Below are 25,867 nucleotides of genomic sequence, written 5' to 3' on the forward strand. Positions count from 1 at the left end.
ATCTTATATCTAAGATCTTATATCTACTTATATCTAAGATATAAGATCTACCCCTCCTTTTAGCAGCTTTCTATCCAGATGAGGAAAATAATTTATAGGTACAAGAAAAAGCAACTAACTACGGGAGTGAACTACTTAACCTGTCAATGCAATGTGTATAAGGCAATCCATAATTAATTACTAAGTAAATCAGATTGTAAATGCTATAAATATTCAGAGGAGGAAATGATTATTGATCTCTTACCCTTAATTTTTGTCACCTGTAACATGCAGATAATACCTACCTCATAATGAGAAATGAATAAAATAGGTATGTATTTCCTATTAGTACACTTTCAATCAATTATAGCTGTGCCATTGATAATGAAAATTATGATGATATAGTAACAACAATAATACTGTATTAGTGTACGTTGACTGCTGTCACTACCCAAAACCTCAGTAGCTTAACACAATACATGTTTACGTGTCACTCAAGTCACAGCTCAGTGTGGGTTGGCAAGGAGGCTCTTGCTTCACCCAGTCATTCAAGGGTGAAATTTTGTGACTTTGCTCATCACCTCTAGGTGCTTGGAGCCTTCTCCATTTGACCAGTAGAGGGTATGAGAGATTGAGGATCAAGACAAGGAGGTTTGTCTGGGCCAAACCTAGAAGTGGCCCCAAACATTTCTGTTCATGTTTTAGGACTCAGTCATATGGTTACACCTTACTAGAACAAATACTGGGAAATTTAGTCTAATTGTGTGCTCAGGAAGAGGAGAATTTGGATATAGGTGAGCATTGGCAGTCTATACAAATAATAATTAGAAAGGCTTAATGGAAGAGGAGGGATTTTTCCTGGATCTTTTAGAGAAGAAAGTGAGATTTGTAATAGGTTACTCAGCCTGCCTTTAGGTGGCATTATTTCAAGAGGAAGGATAGAAGAACTTAAAAAGCCTGCAAGCATTGTTAATAAAAATTACACATTTGTCCCACTAGCCACTGCCTTTACTGTAAGCCATTTGGTAATGACCTTGAGCATGCCATCTAACTACTATAGACCTCCATTTCCTCACTTATAAATATTCTTCATAGGGATGTGGTGAAGTTTAAACAAGACTGGGCATACAAAGTGCTTAGCACAGGGTCTGGCCCAGAGTAAACATTCAGTAAGAGTTATTATTACTGATAATGTTAATATGTATGGCCCCAGAGCTAAATACTTGCTAACTGTTCATTTATTTGTCATCTTTCCTAAAGGACTACTTAGAGTAGCAATGACTTGACTGAGTATATTTCTATGAATTTTAGAATTCCATAACCCCAGTTCAGTAATAAGAGATTAGTGTTCCCCTGGCAGAATATTGGGGGAGAAACCCTCTCTGTCCCCCAAGGCTGGCATCCTCGCATTTAACTCCACAGACTTTTTATTCTTCTATGAAGAGGACAACAGTAGTATTGGGCTGTGATTTACCTCTACTCCCTTCTTTCCAGAACTTTCTCAGTGTTGAACTCTCTCTGTGAGTTTGTCAGGGAAGAGTGAGGGTAAATGTCAGAACAGCTACTTTTTGCTCAGGCCTAATTGCAAGTTCTTAGCAAGGCAAGAACATCCCATCCAGGCCCATGTTAACTTGAGTGGATGGGTAGCTGTCAGAGCCTGTGGTTCCTTTAACTTAATTCTGTTCAGCAAACATTTATTAACAGCCCTGGGGATACAAGGTTGAAATGTTGCAGACCCTGCCTCTAAGAAACCGACTTAGGAAGGGTGAGTTTCTTGGAAGATAGGAAGAAAGGAATTCAAGGTGGTGAGAAGACCAGGTGTGGAGGAATAGAGGTAGGAATTGCTGTGGGCGGCAGCGGAAGGAATGGCACAAGCTCAGCTCCGGTATGCAGCTGCCTCAGGTCTGCCCCTAATCGGCCTCTCCTCGCAAGCCTCAGTTTTCTCTCTTTTAAAGGAGTGGAGTAAAAGTTCTGACATCATAGACCTGGGACGATTAAGTGAGATGATATATGTAAAGGGTTTACTATGTGTTAATAGTACTGGGTACATAGTAAGTGCTTAGTACATGTCAGCTGCTACTATTGTTATTGTTTTTGTGTGCTTCTGTAAATCGACTTGTAAACCCACTGCCTTGACCAAGGATTTTGTGCAGGCAAATTAGAGAACTACTGGGAATTTTATTATATTTTTGGTTCTCTCTTAAGGCTACTGGTGAAAGAGTATACTGTAGTCACAACTAATGGAAAAATGGCCTGCTGACCCCTGAGCTAAAAGGATAGAGAGCCCAGTTAATCTCAGTGAAATCTGGGAGAGTTAGAGATGGGAGAGCCGTGAGACTTAAATAGCAAAGGGAGGGAGGGATGGCTATGTTGAACCCTTTGGAGAGAAGAGGGGCTCAATGTGTGTGGATATGTAGAAGTTGTCAGAAAATGGAGCCTCCTTTCTTTTCTTTTTTTTTTTTAATGTTTATTTTATTTTATTTATTTATTTTTGGCTGCTTTGGGTCTTCGTTGCTGCATGCGGTTCTTCTCTAGTTGCGGTGAGCAGGGGCTACTCTTTGTTGCCGTGCGTGGGCTTCTCATTGCGGTGGCTTCTCTTGTTGCAGAGTACGGGCTCTAGGCGCATGTGCTTCAGTAGGTGTGGTGCACGGGCTCAGTATTTGTGACTCATGGGCTCTAGAGTGCAGGCTCAGTAGTTGTGGCTCACAGGCTTAGTTGCTCCGCAGCATGTGGGATCTTCCCGGACCAGGGCTCCAATCCGTGTCCCCTGCATGGGCAGGCGGATTCTTAACCACTGTGCCACCAGGGAAGCCCTGGAGGCTCCTTTTAAAATGTTAAGACTTCGCGTGAGGAGTTTTATGGAGGGTCAGGAAAGCCCACGACTGACTGCAGGTACTAAAACGTATCCCTGAAACCTAGGCCAGAGGTGCTGGAGTCCTTCCTAGTAACTGGCTTCAGCTCTCTCTTTACAGGTTATGTTTTCAAACTCTTTTTTGTGTTCAGTGGAGTGACCCTTAGAGCAGTAGGTGCAAAAACTTGACGGTATCTGTGGGAGATTTATTCCAATACTGCACTGTGGACCCTCCAGTCCCATGGTATCCATGGGTTCCGCATCCACAGTTTCAACCAACTGCAGACTGTAAACATAGTGCCCGACCAGATGAGTGATGGTTGAATCCACGAATGTGGAACCTGTGGATAGGAGGGCCAACTGTATAGAGTTTCATTATTAAATTTGCTTTGCCAGGGAGAAAACCGGTTAGGGTGAAAGCAAGGTAGAACTTGGGTGGGAAGAGAGTGAATAAACTAGGGACACTGTCAAATCATATTTTTGGAGAATATGCCTACAGTTGACAATGTAACCTGTTTTAAAAATTTTGGTTTGTGGTTTTTCATTTGGGAGAAGAGACTTAGGAAAATGACAAAGGCTCAGTGTCACAAGCTTGGCTGCCTACAGGAGACAGGCCTGGAAGGAAAATAAGTGATGTGGCCAAGCTGCGTACTTTGGGAAGTACATGCCCACTGACAAGAGTAGCCCACGACGCAGCATCAGCCAGTTATCCCCATGTGGGAAAGCTGGCCTCAGTGGCCAGATTTTTGGACCTTCAAAGAGAAAGTGGAAATACGGAATTTTAAGTGAATCCTTCTAACTTTTAAATATTAGCAACAAATTCCCTTTTTCTCCCCCTAAGATCACCAAGCAAACAGACAAAAAAGTGAACTATTTTAGGCCCATGTTCTTTGTTTGCAGTGAGAGTCAAAGAGTGGAGAGAAAAATGTGTAACCTGGGAGTTAGGCAGCTCAAATGAATACACTCCTGGTTCTGGTGCCCGCAAGGCACAGAACCTGGCATGGGGCACGTGCTTCACACGTTTTCATTGAATAAATAAACCGGCTGGGGTAAACCTCTCTAGAGAGATGGAGAGAGGCGTCCGCCTTCCCTCACCTCCAGCTTAGAAGATAGAATCAAGTCAAAACCTGTGTTGCCCTCCTTGTTGGGCCCACCCTTCTAGCCCTTTCTCTTCCCTTTCACAGCCTCTGCAAGCACCTGAGGTGCATTCTCACACTGCAGCTCCATGGTTTGCCTAGAATTTAAGGAAGTTTAGGAAATAAAAAGAAAGTGTATACTGCTATGCTTAAAAACAGGACCAACTCAGTGTAGCCTGTATTTTCTTTCCTGTATCATGGTTAGTGCTTAATTTTGATAGACTCAATTGTATAACAAGAAGTGATCCAGATTATGCCATAAATTGCAACAAGGGTCTCAGAGTCTTAAAAGGACGTAGAAATGTTACTCCTGGAAAATAAGTCATTTTCTTTGTTAAAGTTGATATAACAGTGCCCATGTAACAGTGTGGGCTTTTTGCTGTTTAAAGTTAATGAGAGGATTTTTCTGAACCCTTGGGCATTCCACAGGATCTTCTTTTATATCAAATTCTGCTGATATCTGCCCTTTTATTTATTTATTTATTTTTAGTACAGAAGTTTTACTGTCTTGAGCAAGATTATTTTTGTTGCGGTTATCAGAAATCAATTCCTAAAAATTCAAGCTCTGATTAGGGGGGGCCATTTACCCTTCAGGTCCAGGGGATTCTTAAAACCCTACAGAAGGATGTGCTTGGGTCCTCTGGGAGACTATACGTGGGACAGGAAAGCCCTGTTTCCCTTTCTGTCCTGTGGGGCTTCAGGGCCTCCTGGGGCTGATGTACTCTGAGCAGCGTGTTCATTCGTCAGTCTTTGCTGACTGGCTTTTTCCTAGAGACTGAGGGCACATGGGGGAGCTTGCAGCGTAGACCAGAGTAGACCCTCTTCGTCCCAATTTCTAGTGCTCAGGAGAACCAGTTGAATGTCTCAGTTTGGGTCATGTGTCCAGCTTTCACCAAAACAAGAGAGGAGTTTGGAGTTTCATAGTACAAGCATTACTTGGCATTGGGTTATATGGTGCTTACAAAAAGGGTCACCATGGGCTAGGCAGCTACTCTAGGAGAAAGCCATCTTTTACAAGCTCCATCTTCCACCCCCCAACCAAAAATTTAAAAAAAGAGTAAATAAATTAAATTTATGCCTGTCAGGACTTTGGAGAACACTCAGATTAGGTCTTTTCTTTCTTCTTGTTTCCATCTCCTCTCCCACCTCTAATGGGTTGCCATTTAAAAAACCTTTTAAAAAATCGTATTTTTTGAATGCTTGTTACATAGTAGGTGGTGAATGAGTAAAAGCTATCACGTTTTATGTTTCTATTGTTAGAAAATGTTCTCCAGTCTTCCTTTTAAATTATTTCTTTCTCTTCGCAAAACAAAATTAAGTTGCTGTTTAGGCAGTTTGGTATACTGGAAAGGGAACTAAATAGCACCAAAGGTCTCCATTCTGGTTCCAGTTTCAAACCATTTATTTTCTGGGTTATCTTGAGCAAATTATGACCTTCTCTCAGTTTGTTTCCTCACTAGTAAAATGGAGATCATAAATAACAGCTCTTTTGAGCACAGTGTTATTGTGAAGATAAAATGAAAGAATATATACAAATATGTGATAGTTGCTTTTTTCCTACTAAAGAAAGATTTCTGACCCCTACTCTAAGTAGAAAAGTTACTATTTTTAAATGCTTATTTTTAGTAACTGCCACTACCATTTTTCTCTAAGAACAGGGTTTCTCTTAAAGCATTTTTACAGTATTCAGGCTAGTAAACGGTGAATTCTTTTTACTAAGGCAAACACTATCTTGGGGGAGATTTCATAGCACTCTGATGACTTCCTTGGATACTTTGGAGATATAGCTGAAGTGTTCTGATGGAAAACTGAAAACCAGCTTGACTTAGAGAAGGAGGGTCAAGCACACATGATGCCGGTGTTGTATCTGCATCTCCAGCCTACCTTGAAGGAATCACCTTCAAAGAGGTGGTTATCTGTAACGTAACATCTTTATTGGCTGCCTGTATCCTGGGAATTTGTAGCTTCCTTTGAGTGATTTTGCATAGCCGTAAAATGTTTAGAATGCAAAGAAATGAATTTTGGCTCAGGACAGACATGTTAAACAAGATAGTGGCTTTTATTGGAAATAAGGCAGAAAAGGAACACTGAAATGGAAATCAGAGAAAATTTTTAAAAGATAGGAGACTGGGAAGCAATTAGAAATCTGAGAAAGAGAAACAGCTGGCTTATAAAGATTGTAGGAATGATTACTTTACTGAATGATTACACTGCTGAGTAACATTTTGTGGGTGAATAAAACTGTTTAAAAAAGGGAGAGGGGAAGGATATGATCCAGGAATAACTTAAAAGCCAATAAAGGTAATTATGAAAAAATGTTCAAACATGGCATAGAATTTCAGCCACTGACTTTGGAAGATGCTTTATTGGCACCTCAAACCATAGAAATATTTGCCATCTTAGAGTACGTGATAATAAATAAAAGTTGAGCAAAGCCTTGGTGTATAGCCAGTGAGGATTATAGGAAGAGAAGTGTATTACCAGTGAATTTTTCATATGAAATCAGCCTGCCTTGTGCTTTATCTACTTGGACAGCATCTGTTCCATAGCTGTGTCATTGCCCACATTTGCTGTTTTTTTCCCTCCTGCTGCATGTCAAACTTGAAAACCAGCTTAATTTCTAACTCTGGTTTGTTAATCTCCAGTCCCTTGATTCCATAACTTAATGCTCTTCCCCAAATTAATTTGAGTAGTACCCACATTCTACTTGAAATATGTATGAGTGCACATGTACAAAAATATGCAGATAAGGCAACAGGTAATTTCTTTGTGTTTTTTTAGGAAGATGGTTTAATTGAGTTTTTGTTTCCTGTTTATACTATTATGAATTGTTTTTATAAACTGCTGAATGTTAAAGGACAGAGAGAGCTTTCCAAATAATATTCTCACTCAGTGTGTTATGTGTGGGTTAAAATCTGACAGGTTTCATAGGAGCAGGCTTTCTGAATAGCCATTTAAAAAATTAAGTGAAAACTCACTAGTGGCAAATTACACACAATGATTTTAAGCCCCAGGAGGCTGACTTTATGTACATATTGAATAGTTGTTTGTTCCTAGTTTATTGTATAAATATAGCCAATTAAGTTCATTGTTAAAAAAAAATTGAATTACATTTGTTGTAAAATTGGTAAAGTGACTCGAATTTTAACACTTCGACATTTTAAACACATATAATTTTGGGACACCTGGCAACTAATGAGATTGTAGATTTCTGATTAATTTTATACATTGTTTCATCGCTTTGCCCCTTTTTTTGTAGGTCTGAACAAAATTAAGAAGAAGGAGCTTCTACAATCACAGCAGATGAAGATCCACTGGTAAATCGATCAGGATTTTTGGCCTGCCCTCCAAAGAAAAGGTAACTGGTTCTTTCAGCATAGCACAGCTGAGTAAATGCTGCAGTGCCTCTGATTATAATGGAGTTTGAGTTTTACCAAAGGATGATAATTTTTTAAATTTAAGGTATCTGAGTAAGGTCTCCAATTTTAAGCATTGGATCATTGAATAGCTTATTAATATGAAATGACAGTGAATTTTAGAGTACAATATTTTTAGATGTTTGTCAAAATAAAATCTGCTAAATAACCTTCCCTCCCCCAAATTCATTAAAATTTTTGGAATACTTTGGAGATAGGAACCTGCACCACCCGCCCCCCGCACCAATCCATATTCACCTTTTCCTGTGAAGTCGTCTAAAGATGTGCTCTTGCATTTTTGTCCTGTTCCACTTTCCCAAGCTCCTGTTTTCTTCTCTCTACAAGCAATGTAGACCCAGCTGCTGAGGGCAGGGGAGATTGTAAGGAAATTGTAAAACCGACCGGAGAACTTCAGGTGCACTTTCTGGGCCCAGTGCCTTTGCCCAGCCTGCTGGCTCTGCTCGTGAGCAGTCCCAGATCATTACAAAAATAGCAGTCACCATTGATTGAGTTCCTCGCTGCATACTCACTATTTTCATTTACTATTTGGGGAGGAGGGTGGTAAGTTTCATATAATGTGAAAAAGAAGAAAAATTTCTGAAGGTGTTTTTATTAAAAAAAAAAAAATGATGCATCCTCCCATCTACTCTTGAAAGGAATGAGGGGGGCTTCCAAGTTAAGATGCAGTTTAAGATGAGTCATTGAAGGATAAAACTGAACAGAACCCAAACAGGAAAGACCAAAGGAGTTTCAGCCTCTGAAATTGATCAACTTACAAATTTAGGCAACAAATGCAATGCCTCAGTCAGGTTTTAGGCATCTGTAGCAAAGATGGAAACATTTTGGACAACATGAACATGCATCTGCAAAGATAACATTTTGACTGTGACCAAACAGAAACAGGAGCTTGTAGAAGGATGTAGCAGTTTTGTTAAGGTGTTTAGAAGAACAGGACTGGGCAGCTCCGAAGTCTCCACCTTCAAAATAGGCCCTTAAAATTTTCCAGCCCAAAGCTGAAAGGCCAGCAGTGCAGAGGTATCTTTCAGTGATCATCAAAGTCATCACAAAGGATGGCATTCACTGTGGAATGTCTGGAAAGTGCCAGAGAAGCAAGAAGCAGGGCTTTCCTAGATGGTGGTCAGCAACTGGCAGTGGTGGGATATGAGGGAGTGGGAGGTGAAGGTAGAGAGGAAACATTTGACAGAAATAGCCAAAGGACCTCTTTAGTCCATAACTGTTTACTGAGCTTCTGCTACGTGCAGAAGGATTATCCTTGAGGAGGAAAAGAGAAGAATAGGAGGTGATTTTCACAGACTATAATTATGACTTACCCTTTTTGAATACCGTTCCGATGAAAAGTCAAGTATAGTAGGATACCAGGAAGCCAGTGACAAGGGGGGTAAAGAAGTATCGCAACTCTCAAGACTGCAGGGATTAGACACGTGGAGGAATGAAGTGGACCAGGTGGAACTATGAGAAGCTGTTAAATTCATGACTAATCTCAAAGGGCTTTTACCTTTTCAATGCCAGCTGATCCTAGTCCCAAAATCCATTCAACAGATATTAATGGAGTGCCTACTTATATGCTGTGCTCTTCCAGGCACTGGGAATTAATTAGTAAATCAAAGTCCCTGTCATTGTGGCACTTACCTTTTAATAAGAAGAAATAGATGTAGCAAATGTAATAAGTAAATACATTGATTTGACTTCTGTTTTAATAAAACCACTCTGGCCACTATATTGAGATAGGATATAGAGGGCAAGGGTAAAAGCAGTGAAAGCAGTTAAACTATGGTTATTGAAATAACCCAGACCTTTCAGAATTTTAAGGGAACTGAAATCGTAACTTTAATGACTTTTCTTGATTTTTTTCAAAGTTAGCAATTTAAGAAAACAGTTTGAGTCCACCTAAATAAGTCGGTGGGATTCTGCCACGTGGTGACAGTTTGCTACCTTGGGTATAGAAGTGATAAAGGAAGTCAGAAAAAGGTGAGGACTTTGGGCCAGGCTAAGTTGGGGAAGGTCAGTGTTGACTTGAAACTCACACGAAAGCTTGATTTTGATTAGCACATGAAGCTGAAGGAAGGGAAAAGATAATGGCATGTAACTAGTCACAGTAGCAAAAAGGTGGAAAGAACCCAAACGTCCATCACCTGATGAATGGATAAACAAACTGGCATATCCACACAGTGAAATTTTATTCAGCCATAAAGTAGAAAAAATTACAGATATATGCTCCAACAAGGGTGAACCTCGAAAACCTGGCTAACTGAAAGAAGCCAGACGCAAGAGGTCACATACTGTACGGTTTCAACATTGTGAAATATCCAAAATAGGCAAATCTATTGAGAAAGAAAACAGTTGTGGTTTCTAGGGGCTGTGAGAGGGATGGGAGACGGGGAGTGACTGCTTAACAGGTACAGGGTTTCCTTTCGGGGTGATGAAATGTTCTGGAAAAAAATAGTGATGATGATTGCACCACATTGTAGTGTACTAAATGTCACTAAGTTGTATACTTTAAAATGGTGAATTCTATGTTATGTGAATTTTACCTCAATTTTTTTTTAAAAAAGGATGGCATGTGGAAAAGTATTTGAAGGATGTGTATTTTATGTCTTGTTTAGCTGGAGTGGAGTCTTTGTAAGGGGGCGTGATGGATGATAAAACTGGAAAAAAAGGATGTTGAGTCAGATAGTGAAAGTTGTTGGCTGCCAGGCAAGCAGTTTAGACTCTCTTCTGTTAGCAGCTGTAAAACATAGCAGTGTGTACTCCCTAAGTAAGAAGGAAACTGAAGAGAGGTTGGTGCTTTGGGAATCGCAGCCTCTGGGATTCAAAGCAAAGCAAGCGGCCTCTGGCTTTATCAATCTGTGCTATTGCTGCTCACCTCGTGGAATTTTATGATAACCTCATGGAAGTCGCAAACAAAATTAGAGTTTCTTCATCTTTTAAAGAATATGCTTATTATAGTTCCTGATTATAAGTGTGTGTTATTAAAAAAATTAGATAACTATGTGAGGTGATTGATATGTCAACTAACCTTATCGTGGTAATTGTTTTGAGAGATATATATATCCATATCTGTATATCTGTCTCAAGTATCTCAAATCATCACATTGTATACCGTAAACATACACAATCTTATGTGTCAATTATATTTCAGTAAAACTGGAAAAAAATTTAAACATTATATAAACCCTAATAAACATAATAATTACATTCCTTCCCTCCCTAGTACCCATAAGTCCAAAGCTATTTAGACTGTTGTCTGTGAATAGACTCATCGTCATCATCATTATTACATTTTCACAAAAACAGGCACATATTATGCATAGTATTTTGCATGTCACTTTAAAAAAACTTACATCTTGGCTGTCTTTCTACTTCTTTCTTTTGGATTGCTACATTATATGCTAGACTTTCATTTGTAAAAACGAGCAAAAAAATTGAAAAGCAAATGCCATTTACCTCTATTACGAAGAAAATGAGGTATCATAAAATGTAAAAGTAGCTAACATTTAATGGGCCCTAACTATTTGCCAGGCGCTCTTCTAAGCATATTAATTCACTCACTCCTTGTAACAACCTGATGAGGTAGATACTGTTTTGATCCTCCTTTTACAGAGAAGTTAACTGAGGCAGAGACAAAATGTGTCCTGTTATGGTCCATGGTTAGGCAGTAGCAGAAATGGGCTCCAGGACCAGCTTCAGCTCCAACTGATGGTTGTTATGAGGGAGCTTGTGGCCACTGGTGTGAGATTATAAAGATTTTTCAAGAGAAGTGAATCTGGAATTTTGTGTGAAATTTTCCAGATTTTAATGTTGGCTTTTAAAAAAATAGCTTTATTGAGATATAATTTAAATGCCACAAATTTACCACTTTAATCATTTTTAGTGTATTGACAATGTTGTGCAGACAACACGTCTATCTAGGTCTAAACCATTTTTATCACCCCCAAAGGAAACATCGTTTCCATTAAACAGTCACTTTCCATCCTCCCCTCTCACCAAACCCTGGAAGCCGCTGCTCTGCTTTGTTTCTGTGAATTTGCCTATTTTGGATATTTCACATAAATGAAATCATATAATATGTGGCCTCTGTGTCTGGCTTCTTTTACTTAGCTTGTTTTTGAGGTTCATCCATATTGTAGCATGTATCAGTACTTCATTCCTTTGAATGGGTGAATAATACTCTATTGTGTGGCTGGGTATACCACATTTTACTTAGCCATTCTTCAGTTGATGGACACTTGGGTTGTTTCCACCTTTTGGCTTTGTGAACAATGCCATTATGAACATTGGTATACAAGTATCTCTTTGAGTCCCTGCTTTCAGTTCTTTGAGTGTATACCTAGAAGTGGAATTGCTGGATCATATTGTAATTGTTTGTTTAACCTTTCAAAAGACTGTCAAACTGTTTTCCACAGGGGCTGCACCATTTTACATTCCCATCAACAATGTAGAAGGATTCCTATTCCTCCACATCCTTACCAACACTTGTCATTTTCTGTTTTTGTTTGTTTTTATTTCCTTACTAGCCATCCTAGTGGGTGTGGAGTGGTATCTCATTGTGGTTTTGATTTGTATTTCTCTAATGACAAATGATGTTGAGCATCTTTTCATGTGCTTGTTGGTCATTTGTATTATCTCCTTTGGAGAAATGTCTGTCGAGATCCTTTGCCCATTGCAAAAATTGGATTCTTCGTCTTTTGTTGTTGTTGTTGTCAGAGCTCTTTATACATTCTAGATACAAGTCCCTTATCAGATATTGGATTTGCAAAAATTTTCTCCATTCTCTGGGTTCTTTTCACTTCCTTCAGGGTGTCCTTTGAAGCACAAAAGTTTAATGATTTTGATGAAGTCCAGTTTATCTATTTGGCCCTGTTTTGTAAGAAATACTTGGTAAGTTGGATTCCAGCCTTCTAATCATCCACTTGTGCTTGCTGCTGTGCTGCCACTTCCCCCAGAAACCATTTGGAAAAATCCTAATGTTTTGTGAAGATCCCTGTTTTCTGAAGTGGAGGCAAGAAGCTCTAGAAAGCAGCAAAGATAGATTTCCTACCAGTAGTGGTTTTGTTTTGATTCACCGTTTTGGCTCCTGAAGTTCCTTCACTTGGAGCAGTTTGGTGGAGAGGAGGATGCAGTAGAAAGTGGAGAAGATCATGGTCTCCGGGTCCTGCAGATTTTATGTCAAAAGAGAGGTTTGAATAGGTTAAAATAAAACGTCAAAACTTTGCTGTGAGTCATAGGTGGTGCCATTTAAAATCAGAGAGGCCCGGGGAGAGAAGTAACTGTGTGTTTCTGGGAAGAATGGTTTAGGGACCCTGAAATCTGGAGAGTCATTTGGGTTCAGGTCTCGCCCTTTGTATGAGAAAATATGTGTTTAGGTTGGGGGTTGAAGGTAGGGAACTGTATTCATTCATAGTCATTCACTCACATGTTAGTGAAATGTAGTAAAATCTGCATGCCATCTATCTTTACCAAGAGATGGAAGGTTTTGTTTTAGAGGTGGAAAGGGGTTGCAAGCCTTTGTGGAACAGTCTGCCTTTGGGGAAGCAGTACAAACCCAGATGGGTTCCTGGATCAGGGTGTACACAAAGAATGTGGAAAAGTTAGGTGGATTGTGTTTGCTAGATCTGTGTCTTTACTTAGGACTGGAACTTTGCTGCAGAAAGGGGGAAGAAAAAGCTGTGTTGTTCCTTCCTTCTTGTACTAACACACCTATACTGTTAGTCCTAGAGTTCAGCCCTAAGGCATTTTGCTGACCAGCTTGGGGACCTGGACACTGCACATCTTATGGTTTGTGAGGAGGTGGGTTCCATGTTCCAAATGACACCCTCATGTTGGAATGCAAACTGTTAATCTTTGGGAGACTAAGCATATATCTCATTGCCACCTTGATTTCAGGGCATATACTCTTAACCCTAGTCCAGGAAGTCCAATTTAGATTTAGATGTAGAAGTGGGGATGAGTTCCTATGAGGTTAGTGTGAGATCAGGAAAGATTTTGTTAAGGAAATGAAACTTGAGGGGGAACGTAACTGAACAGTAGGATTTCAGCCAAGGGCGGGGGGAAGCATTACAGATGGCGTGGCCTGTATGAACAAAGGCTTGAGAGCTGGGATCTGGAGGGGGAGCATATTCAAAGCTATGAATTGGTCATTTGGGCTGGACTGTAGGGTACCTGCAAGAGGGAACACTGTAGATGCGGTGGAGCTGAGCCTGGGGCCACCTGGAGAGGGCCTGGAGTGCTAGCAGAAAAGTTTTTATTGAGTTCAGTGGTCAGTGCTGAGCCCCTGAAAGTGTTAGAGCAAGGACTGACAAACTAATGCCATGCTTTACCCTGCAAAAATGATCTGCTAGCATATCATGGCTAGATTAGAATTGGGGCTTCTTATGTGATAGGTATGGTGATAGTAATGATAGCTCTAGGGTAGGGTACTTTTGCACTATTAACTTTTTTAATATTCCTCGTAAAGTAGATACTCCTAGTTTACATCATATTTATTTATTTATTTATTTGGACTTTGTTGGGTCTTTGTTGCTGCACGGGCTTTCTCTAGTTGCGGCGAGCAGGGGCTACTCTTCATTGCGGTGCACGGGCTTCTCACTGCGGTCGCTTCTCTTGTTGTGGAGCACGGGCCCTAGAGCTCGCAGGATTCAGTACTAGCAGTGCGTGGGCTCTGTAGTTGTGGCTCGTGGGCTCTGGAGTGCAGGCTCAGTAGTTGTGGCGCACAGGCTTAGTTGCTCCGTGGCATGTGGGATCTTCCTGGACAAGGGATCGAATCCGTGTCCCCTGCATTGGCAGGCGGATTCTTAACCACTGCACCACCAGGGAAGTCCCACATCATTTTATAAATGAGGAAACAGGCACAGAGAAGTCAAAATTTCCCCAGAGTTATACAGTAAATAAGTGGTAGAACTGGGATTCAGCCTGGGCATATTGGCTCTAGAACACCTGTTCTTAACTGCTGGGCCCATAAGATGGTAATACTTACCATCACTTCAGTGAAAGCTGATGGGTACAAAGGTGACATAGGGAATTATTTTTAACAGTGTGTTTAATCTTTGCATTTTAGTGCATCTGAGGCAGTGCGCTAGAACTATGACTGTACAGTCAGCCGCTTTTTATAGCTAAATGTTAGTCCATTTAGCTATTTTTTCCATTCCTTTCCTATAACTTAATCCTTTCTCTCTCTTTTTTAAAAAACTCTTTAACCTGAAGGCTTTAAATGAAATTTGTCAATCGTTCAAAATTACAGGCCAGTATTAAATTCCTAGAAACATTTGGGCCTTTATTCAGTTTAAAGTTACATGTTAATACCTTTTTATAGGTGTATTGTTAAATTTTCTCTCTTTTCAAGCGGTTTGCTATTACTGGTGAATGATTCTTTGGGAGAATTTGTAGCTACACACATATGATTAAGAAAACAAACCAAAAATTCAAAGCTTTGAACTTTTGGGCAAATGACACAGTTTATAGAATGACTATGCATACAGGTTAACCCTTTAAAAAGATAATTACCTTCATCTTTTAGTCTCCACTTTTGCAACTCTCCTTATTATTCCTAATTTCGCATTTGATTGTCAGCAATTCTAGCCACCGAGCTGATGAGTTAAATTTCTTCCACTCTTCTCTTCTCCCCCTTCTGGAATACTGATGTATTTATAACATGCTGTAAGGTATTTCACTAGAGGGAGCACAGTTAAAGAGGGGCCTTGCCTGCCATACCCCTTATGCAGAAGAGAGCCCTGGCTCTGTCTCCAGAAGAAAGAAGGAAAGAGATAGGTGTGGTCAGAGGAGGGAGAGAGGATATGAACAAAGGCACAGCCAATTTTAGGAGGAGATAATGCAACCCAAGGCAACACATTCCTAATTTAGTGGTTCCAAGTTTCTTTTTACTCAAATGACTGCAATCCTTTGGGGTTGATAATGGAGAATCTCTGTTATCAGCCCTGTAATTTGCACCCATAAATATACTGTAGTTGCTGGTTTTCAAGTTTATTAAAATGTTGTATTGGGACTGGTGGTTCTTTCCAAATAAAAAGGCTGGTTGTGTGGTGTCTTGCATCTTAGGCAAGTTTTGGACAGTTTTAGCCATTTTACATTAAACCGAATTTAAAGATTTTGTTATTGTTGTTGCTGTTGTTTTGTTTTGTATTTAGTGATGCCTTTGGCCTTTGAACAAAGCATTTTACAAGTGAATCTGCTGTGCAAAGAATCCTTTTTGTAAAGAGAGACCTTGTTACCCTGGCACCTACTGGGAACATCCCTAAATTTGGATGGTGAAGTAAGGCCACCTTTTAAATACATCCCTGGAAGGGATGAAATACTCAGAACTTGGCAGCGTTTCACTTCTGACGGCCTAGTTCTTAAGCCACATACAGTCTAATTGGTGGTGACAGCTTTTTCCATAAGAGCATTTTGATTAAAATTAAATTAAAAAATTTCCCCTACTTCTCATTCTTCTCACATCCTCAGTGAAATTACGATGTTGTGTTTACTCTGGTGCCTAGCAGAGTGCCTCGTATGTGGTAGGCGAGCAGGAACGGTTTGATAAATTGAATCCTCATTACTCAAACCTTACAAAACATATCATTTATCTGTACAGACAAATGCTGAAGATCTTCAGAACTATAGGACATCATCAGAAGTACGCCGGTAGGAGAACTGATTGATAGCATACAAGGAACGCTATTACATGAAAATAATTATAGTAAATGAATGTAAATTGTATTGTTCATGTTTTAAAATATTTTTTGGGTGCAGAGGAGGGGGTTTAGGTTAAGAAGTCATCAGGTTCTTTATTATAAAACCAAGTGTTTGAGTTTCTGTCGTACTCTTGTTTATAGAGAGTGCCCTTTGTATAAGAACACTTTTTAAACGTTGCCCAGATTTGAGTATCAGACAACTGTACTTTCTCAGCTAGCAGTTTTGGCTTTTGTTGGTGACTCATTCAAACAGTTGAGAAACCCAAACCAACTATGGATATCAGAAACTGCACGTTCTGGAAGGGGTTAGGACTTTCTCATGGGTGAAGAGAATGTAGTAAAATGCATTGGCTGCAGCAGAAGAGAATTGGTAGGGAGATGGCCAGGAATTGTCTGTCATTCTCTTGGTGCTCGCATCTTCTTCAACTTGGTGACACATTTCTTAGATGAGAATAGATCTGAATTGCTCTGTGTGATATAAGATACTTGTTTATAGTGTTCGTTTTGTGTTATTTTGTACTTTCCATGGATCTTTTTATGCATTCCTCAGAAACCTGGCTTTATCTCTGTTTTACAGATTAGCAAACTGAGATCCAAGTAAATTAGGTAACTTGCTTACGTTACACAGTTTGTAAGTGAAAGACCCAGTATATAAACCCAGAAAAAATTCACAGGGACTGGCTCCAGAGCCCTCCCTCATTTTCCTTATCTGTAAATAGTAATACAACTCCTACCCTACACAACTGAGAATATTAATAGAGATAATGCAAAAAGGTACCTACAGCAATGCTTGGCGCCTAGTAGGTGCCCAATAATTGATAGCTGCTATTAGTAACAATTTCTCTTAATAACTATCATAATACTAAGAGGATGTTTAGTATTTTTTATTCTAAGCCCTGTCGTGTTTTCTTTATTAAACCAATCAAAAAATGGGGGGGGAAAGTATGAAACAAGAATAATGACAGAAGTTGAAGTATTATAAATTGCCATATTGACCCCCATTAGCTTGAAGTCATATTAGTGAATCTCGAAGTATTTTCACATGTAAAAAGGGGGAAATCAAGCAGTGTCTTGAGGAAGTAGGACTGTACTTCATGTTTGCCATTCTTCCCCTTATTTTCATTCTCACCCTCTACTCTCAGGGATCAGAGAAGGGCTGTACTCAATAGGCAAGCTGTCTTTTTTACCTATATAGCTGGGTGGCCCTAAGCTTTTCTTTTTAATGGCAGCTCCAAATGCCATAAAATTCAAATTTTTGTTTCCCTTAAATGTAGAATTAGAAAATTCAAAACAATTCATAAATTGTGCACTTTAATCTCGGAAAACTAAAAAGTTTGGTGTTTTTATGTATTTCTGTAATTCTACAGATTTTTCAGTGATCTGGATGAAAAATTGAAGGTCTGCATTGGTGACATCCAAGATTGAGGGCCTTGGTTAAGAGTTAGGAACCTTATTACTAAGGGAATTATGTTTTACCTATGCATTTTTTTTGTCATTGATGCTCTTATGTAGGAAGTTAAAGCTTTAGAAATATGGTTTTTAATCCTACCAATCATTTCTACCATTTTTGTTTATTCTGTTTTTTCTGCTTCTTAGATAAGGACAGGAAGCATCCATAGTTTTGGGGAACTTTTGTTTGCATGCAATCCAGGAAAAAATTACGCACTTATTTCTAAACATTTAAAAAATAAATTAATATATATGTGTGTATATATATTTTATTTTATTTTTTTTTCACTAAAGCCTTTAAATTTTGAACCCAAAACAAGCACTTTCTACAGGAGCCCTGCATTGAGTTTAGGTTGCAATAACATTTCCTTATTTTTACTCTTTTTAAACATTTTTATGTTTCTGAGAGTTGGACTTTGTTTCCTTAGCAGAGAAGTTGGCCACCTCTATGACGCCAGATGTTCTAGATAAAAAACCTGAATAAGCCCGCTTTTTCCCCACCTAAAGAAAGCACCTCTAGGCAAGCAGCTATGACACACGTGCCTCAGGAGTGCTGATATTACTGCTATGTGAAACATGATGATTAAAATCATTGTTTCATGTCTCAGGCTGCAGATTTTCACATCAGTCTGAAGGAAGAGTAATGATAAGAACACTTAATCGAAAGTGCTTGATGTGGTCTGCTACAGTTTCAAATATTTCAGGTGCTTTAGTTCATTAAGTATCCCTTTATTTTATCATCTTTACCTATCACTTGAGCAAAAGCTTTGCGCGCAGTCTGTGTATTGGGGAGGGGTGCTAAGTTGTGTGGGCCAATGCTTAATTAAGTGAACAATATCTAACAGAAAACAGTATTTTCTAGGAATGCTGTACCTACACCTAAACCTTAGGTTCCCTCCCTGCCCAGGCAAAGACAATCATAAAGAGGGAGACCAACGGCTTGAATTAAAACTAAACTAGATTTGGGGGGGGGGGGGGCGGGGCGAATGAATCACTTCTAGGAGCATTGGAAAGAGAAATAAAGAAATTTGGGGTAGTGTCTCCAAAACAGGTAAATGGATTCGCCTCGGTCTCTCTCTCCTCCACTCCATTTTACACTGATTTCATGGTCTCCTCTTTGCTGGACGAGCTCAAATACCCCGGGAGCACGCTGTGACCTCCCGTGGTGGGCTTAGGGCCGACACCTGGGACTGCACCTGGGCCGCATTTCCTCGCCTGCCAGTGGTTTCCTCCACGCCAGGCTTCCGCTCGGCGGCGGTTTCCCATTCATGCTTTTGACAGCCGTGCGGCCGCCCGCGAGCGGAGATCCAACTGCTCCCTGAACCGGCCCCTGCGCCCCAGGTGGGACCCCGGGCGGGAAGGCCCTACGGCGACGCCGCCCGCTGGTGCTCCGGGGCCAGCCGGCCGGCTTCTCCATAGGTGGCTGCGTTTCCGACTTCGCCCTGGCTCCACTCCGGGGGCTTGACGCGCAAACTTCGCCGGAGCGAGCTGAGAGGGTGGGACCGGCGAGGGGAGGAGGCGGCGGGAGGCGCCTCCGCTTAAGGGAGCCGGCCGGGCGCCGCCGCTCGGACGGACGCGCGGACGGAAGGGAGGAGCGGGGCCGCCGGGCCCGGCCCGGGGATGCAAGCGGCCTCAGGGTGGGCAGCCCGAGGGCCGGGGGTGCATCGTGGGCCTCTCCGCCGCGGCGGAGCGCGGGGCTGGGGCGGAGGCAGCTCGGGGCGCCGGCCTCCGCGCCGGCTCTCCGCGGCGGAGGCAGGCTGGGGATCCTGCGCCGCGGTGGCGGGTTGCCGGCGCTTGTCCCCTCCCCCGAGGGGCGCCGGAGTCGAAAGCGAAAGCGAGCCCGCGCAGCGGACTTTGCGCCTGGGGCGGGGGGTGGCCCGGGAGGAGACGAGCTGGGGGGCTGGGCGGCTGGGGGCGCTGTCAGCGCGCCCCACCCGGCCCGCGGGCCGCGCACGCCGCCGGAACTCCCCGGCGCCTCCTTAAAAGCGGCCCCCGCGCGACTCTTTCCCCCCTTTTTTTTGTTACATTGTAGGAGCGGAAAGAATGTCGGAGCGGGCCGCAGATGACGTCAGGGGGGAGCCGCGCCGAGCGGCGGCGGCGGCGGCGGGCGGAGCAGCGGCCGCGGCTGCCCGGCAGCAGCAGCAGCAGCAGCAGCAGCAACAGCAGACTCCGCAGCCCCAGCGGCAGCCGCCGCCGCCGCCGCGGCGCCTACGGCCGGAGGACGGCGGCCCCGGGGCCGCCTCCACCTCGGCCGCCACCGCAATGGCGACCGTCGGGGAGCGCCGGCCCCTGCCCAGTCCCGAAGCGATGCTGGGACAGTCGTGGAATCTGTGGGTCGAGGCTTCCAAACTTCCTGGGAAAGACGGTGAGTGTCCACGCCTTCCTCTTCCCCCCCGCTCCGCCCCCCCACCCCCGCTCCCCCGTCGTCTGACCCTTCTCCCCTCCCCCGTCCCGTGACCCGCCCCCCTCGGGGGTCAGAGATGCTATCGCTCGGTTGGGGAACGCGGAGGTGCGCGCACCTACTCCGTGCGTGCGTGAGCGTGCGTCACACTCCCGGCCACTGACCTGCCTCTCCCCTCCTCCTGTGTGTGTGTATCTCCTAGGGACGGAATTGGACGAAAGTTTCAAGGAGTTTGGGAAAAACCGCGAAGTCATGGGGCTCTGTCGCGAAGGTGAGTCCAGCCCCCTGAAGGAGTTTGTGCAAGGCTAGGGGAAGTACCCCGGCCGGCTAACCAGGGCGGGAGCTCGAGCCCACCTGACCCGCTCCGCCCCCGCACGCGAGGATGCTCTCTGAGGAAGAAGGGGGAGGACTGCGCGTTTGGAAAATCCCGTTTCCGGGGGCTTCCTGTAACGGGGAGCGTCAGGAACCCTTCAGTGGAGGCCTGGCTGGGTGCAGTTTGAGCGGCGCTCCGTGATGAGCGCTGGGGAGCAGCAGTGATTTTAACCCAGATCCCTTCGGGTCTGACCCCCTTATGGAGAAACAAGAGGAGTGGAGGAATTGTCAGCTTCCGAAAGCTTTTCCACGAATGTTTTAGGGGGCTCTGAAAAGGAAACCTTGCCACCTGAAATTTATTGCCGGCAATCAAAATGAATTTTGAACTTTAAAAAAGGTGACACTTTACCTGTGCAGCCTATTTCTATGGGATTTAAGTTAGAATTTTATCAAAAGGATCATCACAACTGAGGAGCTCTTGGTCGGATTTTTTTTTTCTTTTACTTTTTTTTTTTTTGAGCTGCCAAAATCAGCGAGGCGGTGGGGGTGAAGAATTTTATATGGTGAAACAAGCCTTTAGTGCTCTTAGCTAGTGAAACCAGAGTCTAGTTATTGGTCAGTTTTTAATAAAACTGGTAGAGGGGTACTCTAGGGAAATAACTGTAGTTAAAAGTGTGCCTCCAAATGAAAGGTCAGGTATCTAGGAACTGTCAGACCTTTACTTCAGATTTTCTTTTTCTGTGAATAGTCGCCTTTGCTGGCTAATGCCTCTGCTAGGCCTTGGCACACTGTGGTCAGAAAGGACTTCTGAAGCCCAGTCAATTTTAGGTTCAGTTCAAGCGATTCCTTCAGTAGCAGTACGGACAAGGACTTGAGTGAGTTTTTGGTATCCAAAATACTGAGTTTATATTCCCAGTGCAATTTTAATTCTCAGCGTGACCATGTATTTTGGTATAGTTATTGTCAGGGGCCCAAGAATAGGTACAACTTTGGCAAGTGGAATATTTTTTAAGGTCCAGAGTTGGCCCATTGTTATTCTGTCTCCGCAGTTACTTCTTGTTTTTAGTGCCTGTGTTGCCTCCACGTTCACTGTTTTGGTTTCTTTGAACTGGCCATTTGTTGGCCTCTTGGCACTAGGAGGAAGAGTAATACCAGTGGCAGCTCTCTGAGAGCTTCCAATTGGAACAGATTAGAGAGCAAAGTAGTAGATTTCTGAGAATGAGAATTGCTGTTTGAGACCAAAGGAAAGAAAGGGAAAGCATAGGACTTGCTGGCAATGTTGCAATAGGAAAAATCAGTTGTTAGTCCGGTTTTAGTGTTGAATTGGCAGCCCGCCTGGGCTTAAAAAAATTAAAATCACTAGGTGGTAACTCATAGGAAGCAGTTGGAGTAGAGCTGTAGAGGACCTGACCTGCTCCTGTTCTTAGTTTCTTTCTCTGGGTGTGGATGCATTTCCCATAAAGGGTTTCTAAATCTGTGTGAATACAGGGTGCTAATTATTGGTAATTCCCCTATAGAGGATGAGTAAGTGTATTAGCGTTTCACTGGGCAACTTGGTCTGGATTGAGACCCAACCAAATTTAGTTGCCTGGACCCACTTTTTGCTGTATTTATTATTTTCAGTTGGGACATAGTCATGAGTGGATTTTACCAAGAAGATCTAGGACCTCTTAATTACTTTATTCAGGCACAAAGGCATCATAGATTATTTGGTTGTGTGTGCTTCTGACCTATCAAATTATTTGTGACGGTTAGAGGTGCCATTTTTGTGTAGGCTGCTCTAACCATTCAGAGGATGCTGAAGCAGCCAGGATGGCTGAAACTCTGCCTGCCTGTTTTGAGTAGAGACTGAAGTTTTTAACTCAGTCAGTTCTTGATTCATTTGTGACTTTGTGGATTTTCTGGGACGTTTAAAAATCCAAGCATAAGGATGTTCAGCACCTAACACAGCGGGCCTTTGTTTTTCTAACAAATAGTTCATGTCAGGCTGTTTAAGAAATGAAGATACATTTTTAAATTATCAAATTATTAGACAGTTATCCTTTGTCTTTGGTTGAGATTATCTACTACCAAGAAAACGTGTTTTGGAATTAAATTTATACTAATTCCTCTTGTCAACAAAGTTAAATTGGAAAGAAATATGTAGATAAATTGATAATGTGAATGAAGCACTCAGTCAGAAACTCCTCATCTTGGAGGATATTGAGGAATACTGGCCAGACGTTTCGAATTCTCCAGTTCACAGTTGTGCATCTGAGAGTTGGAAACCTGGGTGTAAGATTAAGTTGCTTAATATTGCATTTTACCTTTCAGAATCTAGCTTTCCCCTTTGTAAAAGGAGATGATAACACCTACTTCCCTTGGTTGTTAATAACGGTTGACATTAAATTAGATTATGGAAAATGACTTTACACGTAGTAATTCCTTTCAACTCTTTTAAATGCTGGTAATCTTAGACCTGATCTCCTAATTTGGTATTTGTCAAGGTCAGAGGTTTTTAACCTGGGGCTTGAATGGGCTTCAGGGGGTCATAGTTCCCGTGAAATTGTATGCAAAATAGTATGTATGTCCACTTTCAGGGCAAGTGTTCCCAGCTTCTCTTGGATTCTCAAGGATTCTTCACATATCTCTACCCCCAAAATTCAAAACTGCTAAGCTAGGATCTCTGCCCTTTTTTCTTTTTGCTCCTGTAGCTTATTTTGGCCAGTTTCCTCATGTGAGACTGCCCAAGGGTTAATGCTGTGGGAGAGGTCGGAACTATAGATTTAGATGGAAGTGAGATTATTAGTGGTTTAGCTAATATGTCATCCCCGTTTTCCTATTAGCTCAAGTAGGTAAATGTTAAGATAAAATTTAAGCTATCTTTCAGAGGGCAGCCTATTTTTTATCTGCATCCTCACATTTTTATTACCTTGTTTTATTCTGTAATTTGTAATATTATTTGATGGCACATTTGGTTTTAGTGGAAAAAGATTGATAATACAGTTTTAACTTTTTCAAAGACTAAACTCAGAAGAAAAATACCTTTATTTAAAGGTGATTTTTGAAATTGTAGATTTAACAAAGTAATGTTTAGATGAAATTAATTGGTATGAGTAACTGACTAAGGTTTCCATATTAGTACCTGAAAATGTAGCAAGCCTTAAAAAATAAATACATTAAATGCCTTAACTTCACAGCAAGTTGAAACAAAATGTAAAGTGTTATTGTGGGAGTCATCAGTGGAAATACGACGTTTTCTTTGGGAAGTCATTCCTAACTTCTCTTGCGCCCACTTCTTATACAACATCAACAAACCCAGTACTCTACCTTCCTCCAAACACTCTGTCACCATTTGAAAGTGTGTGTTATGTGATGGCTCTTTTATTAGAGTGCAAGCTCCCAGAGGACAGGCTTCTTATTGACCAAGATATATTGAGCTCCTGCACATTGTTTGTGTTCAGTGAATATTTGCCCCCAAAATGAATGAACTGGGCTACTAGGAAGACTGAAGAGTTCAAATGACCAATTTTCCATTGTGTTGTGACTCAAAAAAAAGGTACCTGTTCTGTGGCGAGATGCACTTTCTGGCCCCAGGGGAGGCCAGGGACTGTCTTTCAGCATTTCCTGTGTCTCTGTCCTGAGTTTAGCACTCCATTTACACTTTCCAGAAAGAGTGCAGACAGGACACCACCTCTCTTATCTCTGATACTTAGGCAAGGGAGTAGGATGGCAACCTAGAGGATATCCACACTTGATGACAGTTGACCTCCCTGTCAAAATAACAGGGACATAGTTGAGCCTAGGGCAAGATGGAAGAGAGGTTGGTTGGCATCTACAGGCAGCTGGTTAAAAAAAAAAAAAGACTAGGAAGATGGGTAGCCTCAGTCAACACGGACTGAGTCAACATAACAATACCACCTTTTTCTTTCCTAGGGAAAAAAAAATGTTCATAGTGAGTTAACTGAAAACAAATTAGGTATTGGTGCCAAAGACTATTAAAGTAACTACGTTATAGACATAAAACTTTCTCTCTGAAGTAAAGAGCTCTTCTGTTTTTCTCTAGGGTTTCCCTTATGTTTTCCCCCCCAACTTTTCCTTTGGACAATTTGAAATGTACAAAATTAGAGACAGGATTTTAATGAGCCTCCTTATATCTTTCCTACAGCTTAAACAGCTAATGAGTCCCTGCCCAATCTTGTTTCATCTCTGCTGAACTCCCCACATGTCCCAGACATCATTTTTCTTTTGGTTTTCTTTTTTGTGCTTGCATGGACTTAAGCTTGTCTCCTGCAAAATGGAGCCTTCCTGTACTCTGCGCCTTCTTTAGAGTCAAGCCCGGCTGCCATTTGTGATCCCCTCCATGAGTGTGTAAGGGTTCTGCAGGTGGCAGGGCTTGCAGTCGGCCGACATCTCAAGTAGAGACTGAAACTAAGCCTCAGACAGGAGTCAGTGCGATCCAAGTTGACTGCATCAGAATCGCATTAGCATATATTTAAGGAGAGCATTCGGATGATTTGGTTGCAGATCACCCACACTTGACACTCCCTGGATGAGTGCTAGGGCTGCAGTAGTCAGTGTCCTTGCTGATAGTTCCTGTTTGTAACTTTCTACCTGTAAAGTCGGCGCCAACCCAGGAGTGAGAGCCCCGGTAGACCTAGAGAGACACTCCTAAGGAACGATTCTTTCCCCTGAGTGTGGCTCCTTAGCATTTTACCGCAAGCTGCACTCTAGCTGAGAATGCTTTTTACATTGTTGAATGGTTGAAATAAAAACTTTCGAAAGAAGACGATTAGTTCATGACCTGTGGGAAAATATGTAAAATTCAGCTGTCAGAGTCCATGAGTAAAGTTTCATTGGAACGTAGCCACAGCCCTTCATCTACTGACTGTCTGTGGCTGCTTTCTCCATGCAGTGAACCATGGGGCTGAGTTAGGTGCGACTGAGACCATACATCCCACTAAGGCCTAAATTCACCATCTGACTCTACAGAAAAAGTTTGCCATCCCTGTTTTAATGGGTTTCTTGGTTAATGAAGGGCCATTCTTTCTGCAGAATGTGATTCTACTACTCGAACTTTCTGTTTTGAGGGGGAGAATCTTCAAAATAGTAAAAACCACTATTAAACCCAAAGTTAATTCAACATTGAAGAAATAATGTTGAGCTAGAAGGAGATACATGTGAGAGTATAAGGTTTTGTGTAAGAAAGTTCCTATTTTTGTCACTTTTTTCATTCCCTGCCGCTTTTCTAGGGCATATACCTGTTTCTGGGCAATGCAAATATAGAACATCAACAGAGCTGTTACTGTCCCAGCTTCCCAGAGCCTTTGACTGTGAGGATGGGGCTTGGCTTCTCTTAAGCTCCTGTATAGTATGTAAATCCTCAGGAGAAGGAATCTAGAACTTTCATGGGATTTTCTTCAAAAGGGTACCTGACACAGATTCTTGAGAATTTCTGCCCTTGAGTTGGATTAGAGAAGCTGAAGCCCTGTTGGAGGCCTTGGAACTTGACTTACAAGGCAGATTCTCCAGGAAACACATCTACATTTTGATTTATAAAGAGGGCATACTGAATCCTTTGATCTCTCATCTTTGATTTTGTGCTTGCTGGGAAGTGTCACACCTGGCACAGTCCA

At 42.0% G+C, this 25,867-nt stretch overlaps 1 protein-coding gene across 1 annotated transcript in view; it reads left to right on the forward strand.

Moving 5' to 3' along the window:
- Positions 1-25,867, forward strand: part of ATXN7 (ataxin 7) — a 129,399-nt gene that overhangs the window by 20,227 nt on the left and 83,305 nt on the right. The window contains 3 exon segments of the mRNA XM_027121307.1: positions 7,226-7,324; positions 19,572-19,904; positions 20,143-20,211. Of these exon segments, the coding sequence (XP_026977108.1) occupies positions 19,583-19,904; positions 20,143-20,211 (391 nt within the window). The 5' untranslated portion in view covers positions 7,226-7,324; positions 19,572-19,582.

Source organism: Aethalodelphis obliquidens, unplaced genomic scaffold (assembly GCF_003676395.1).
Source record: "Aethalodelphis obliquidens isolate GAN/ISIS:26980383/991018 unplaced genomic scaffold, ASM367639v1 scaffold22, whole genome shotgun sequence".
Taxonomy (NCBI): Eukaryota; Metazoa; Chordata; class Mammalia; order Artiodactyla; family Delphinidae; genus Aethalodelphis; species Aethalodelphis obliquidens.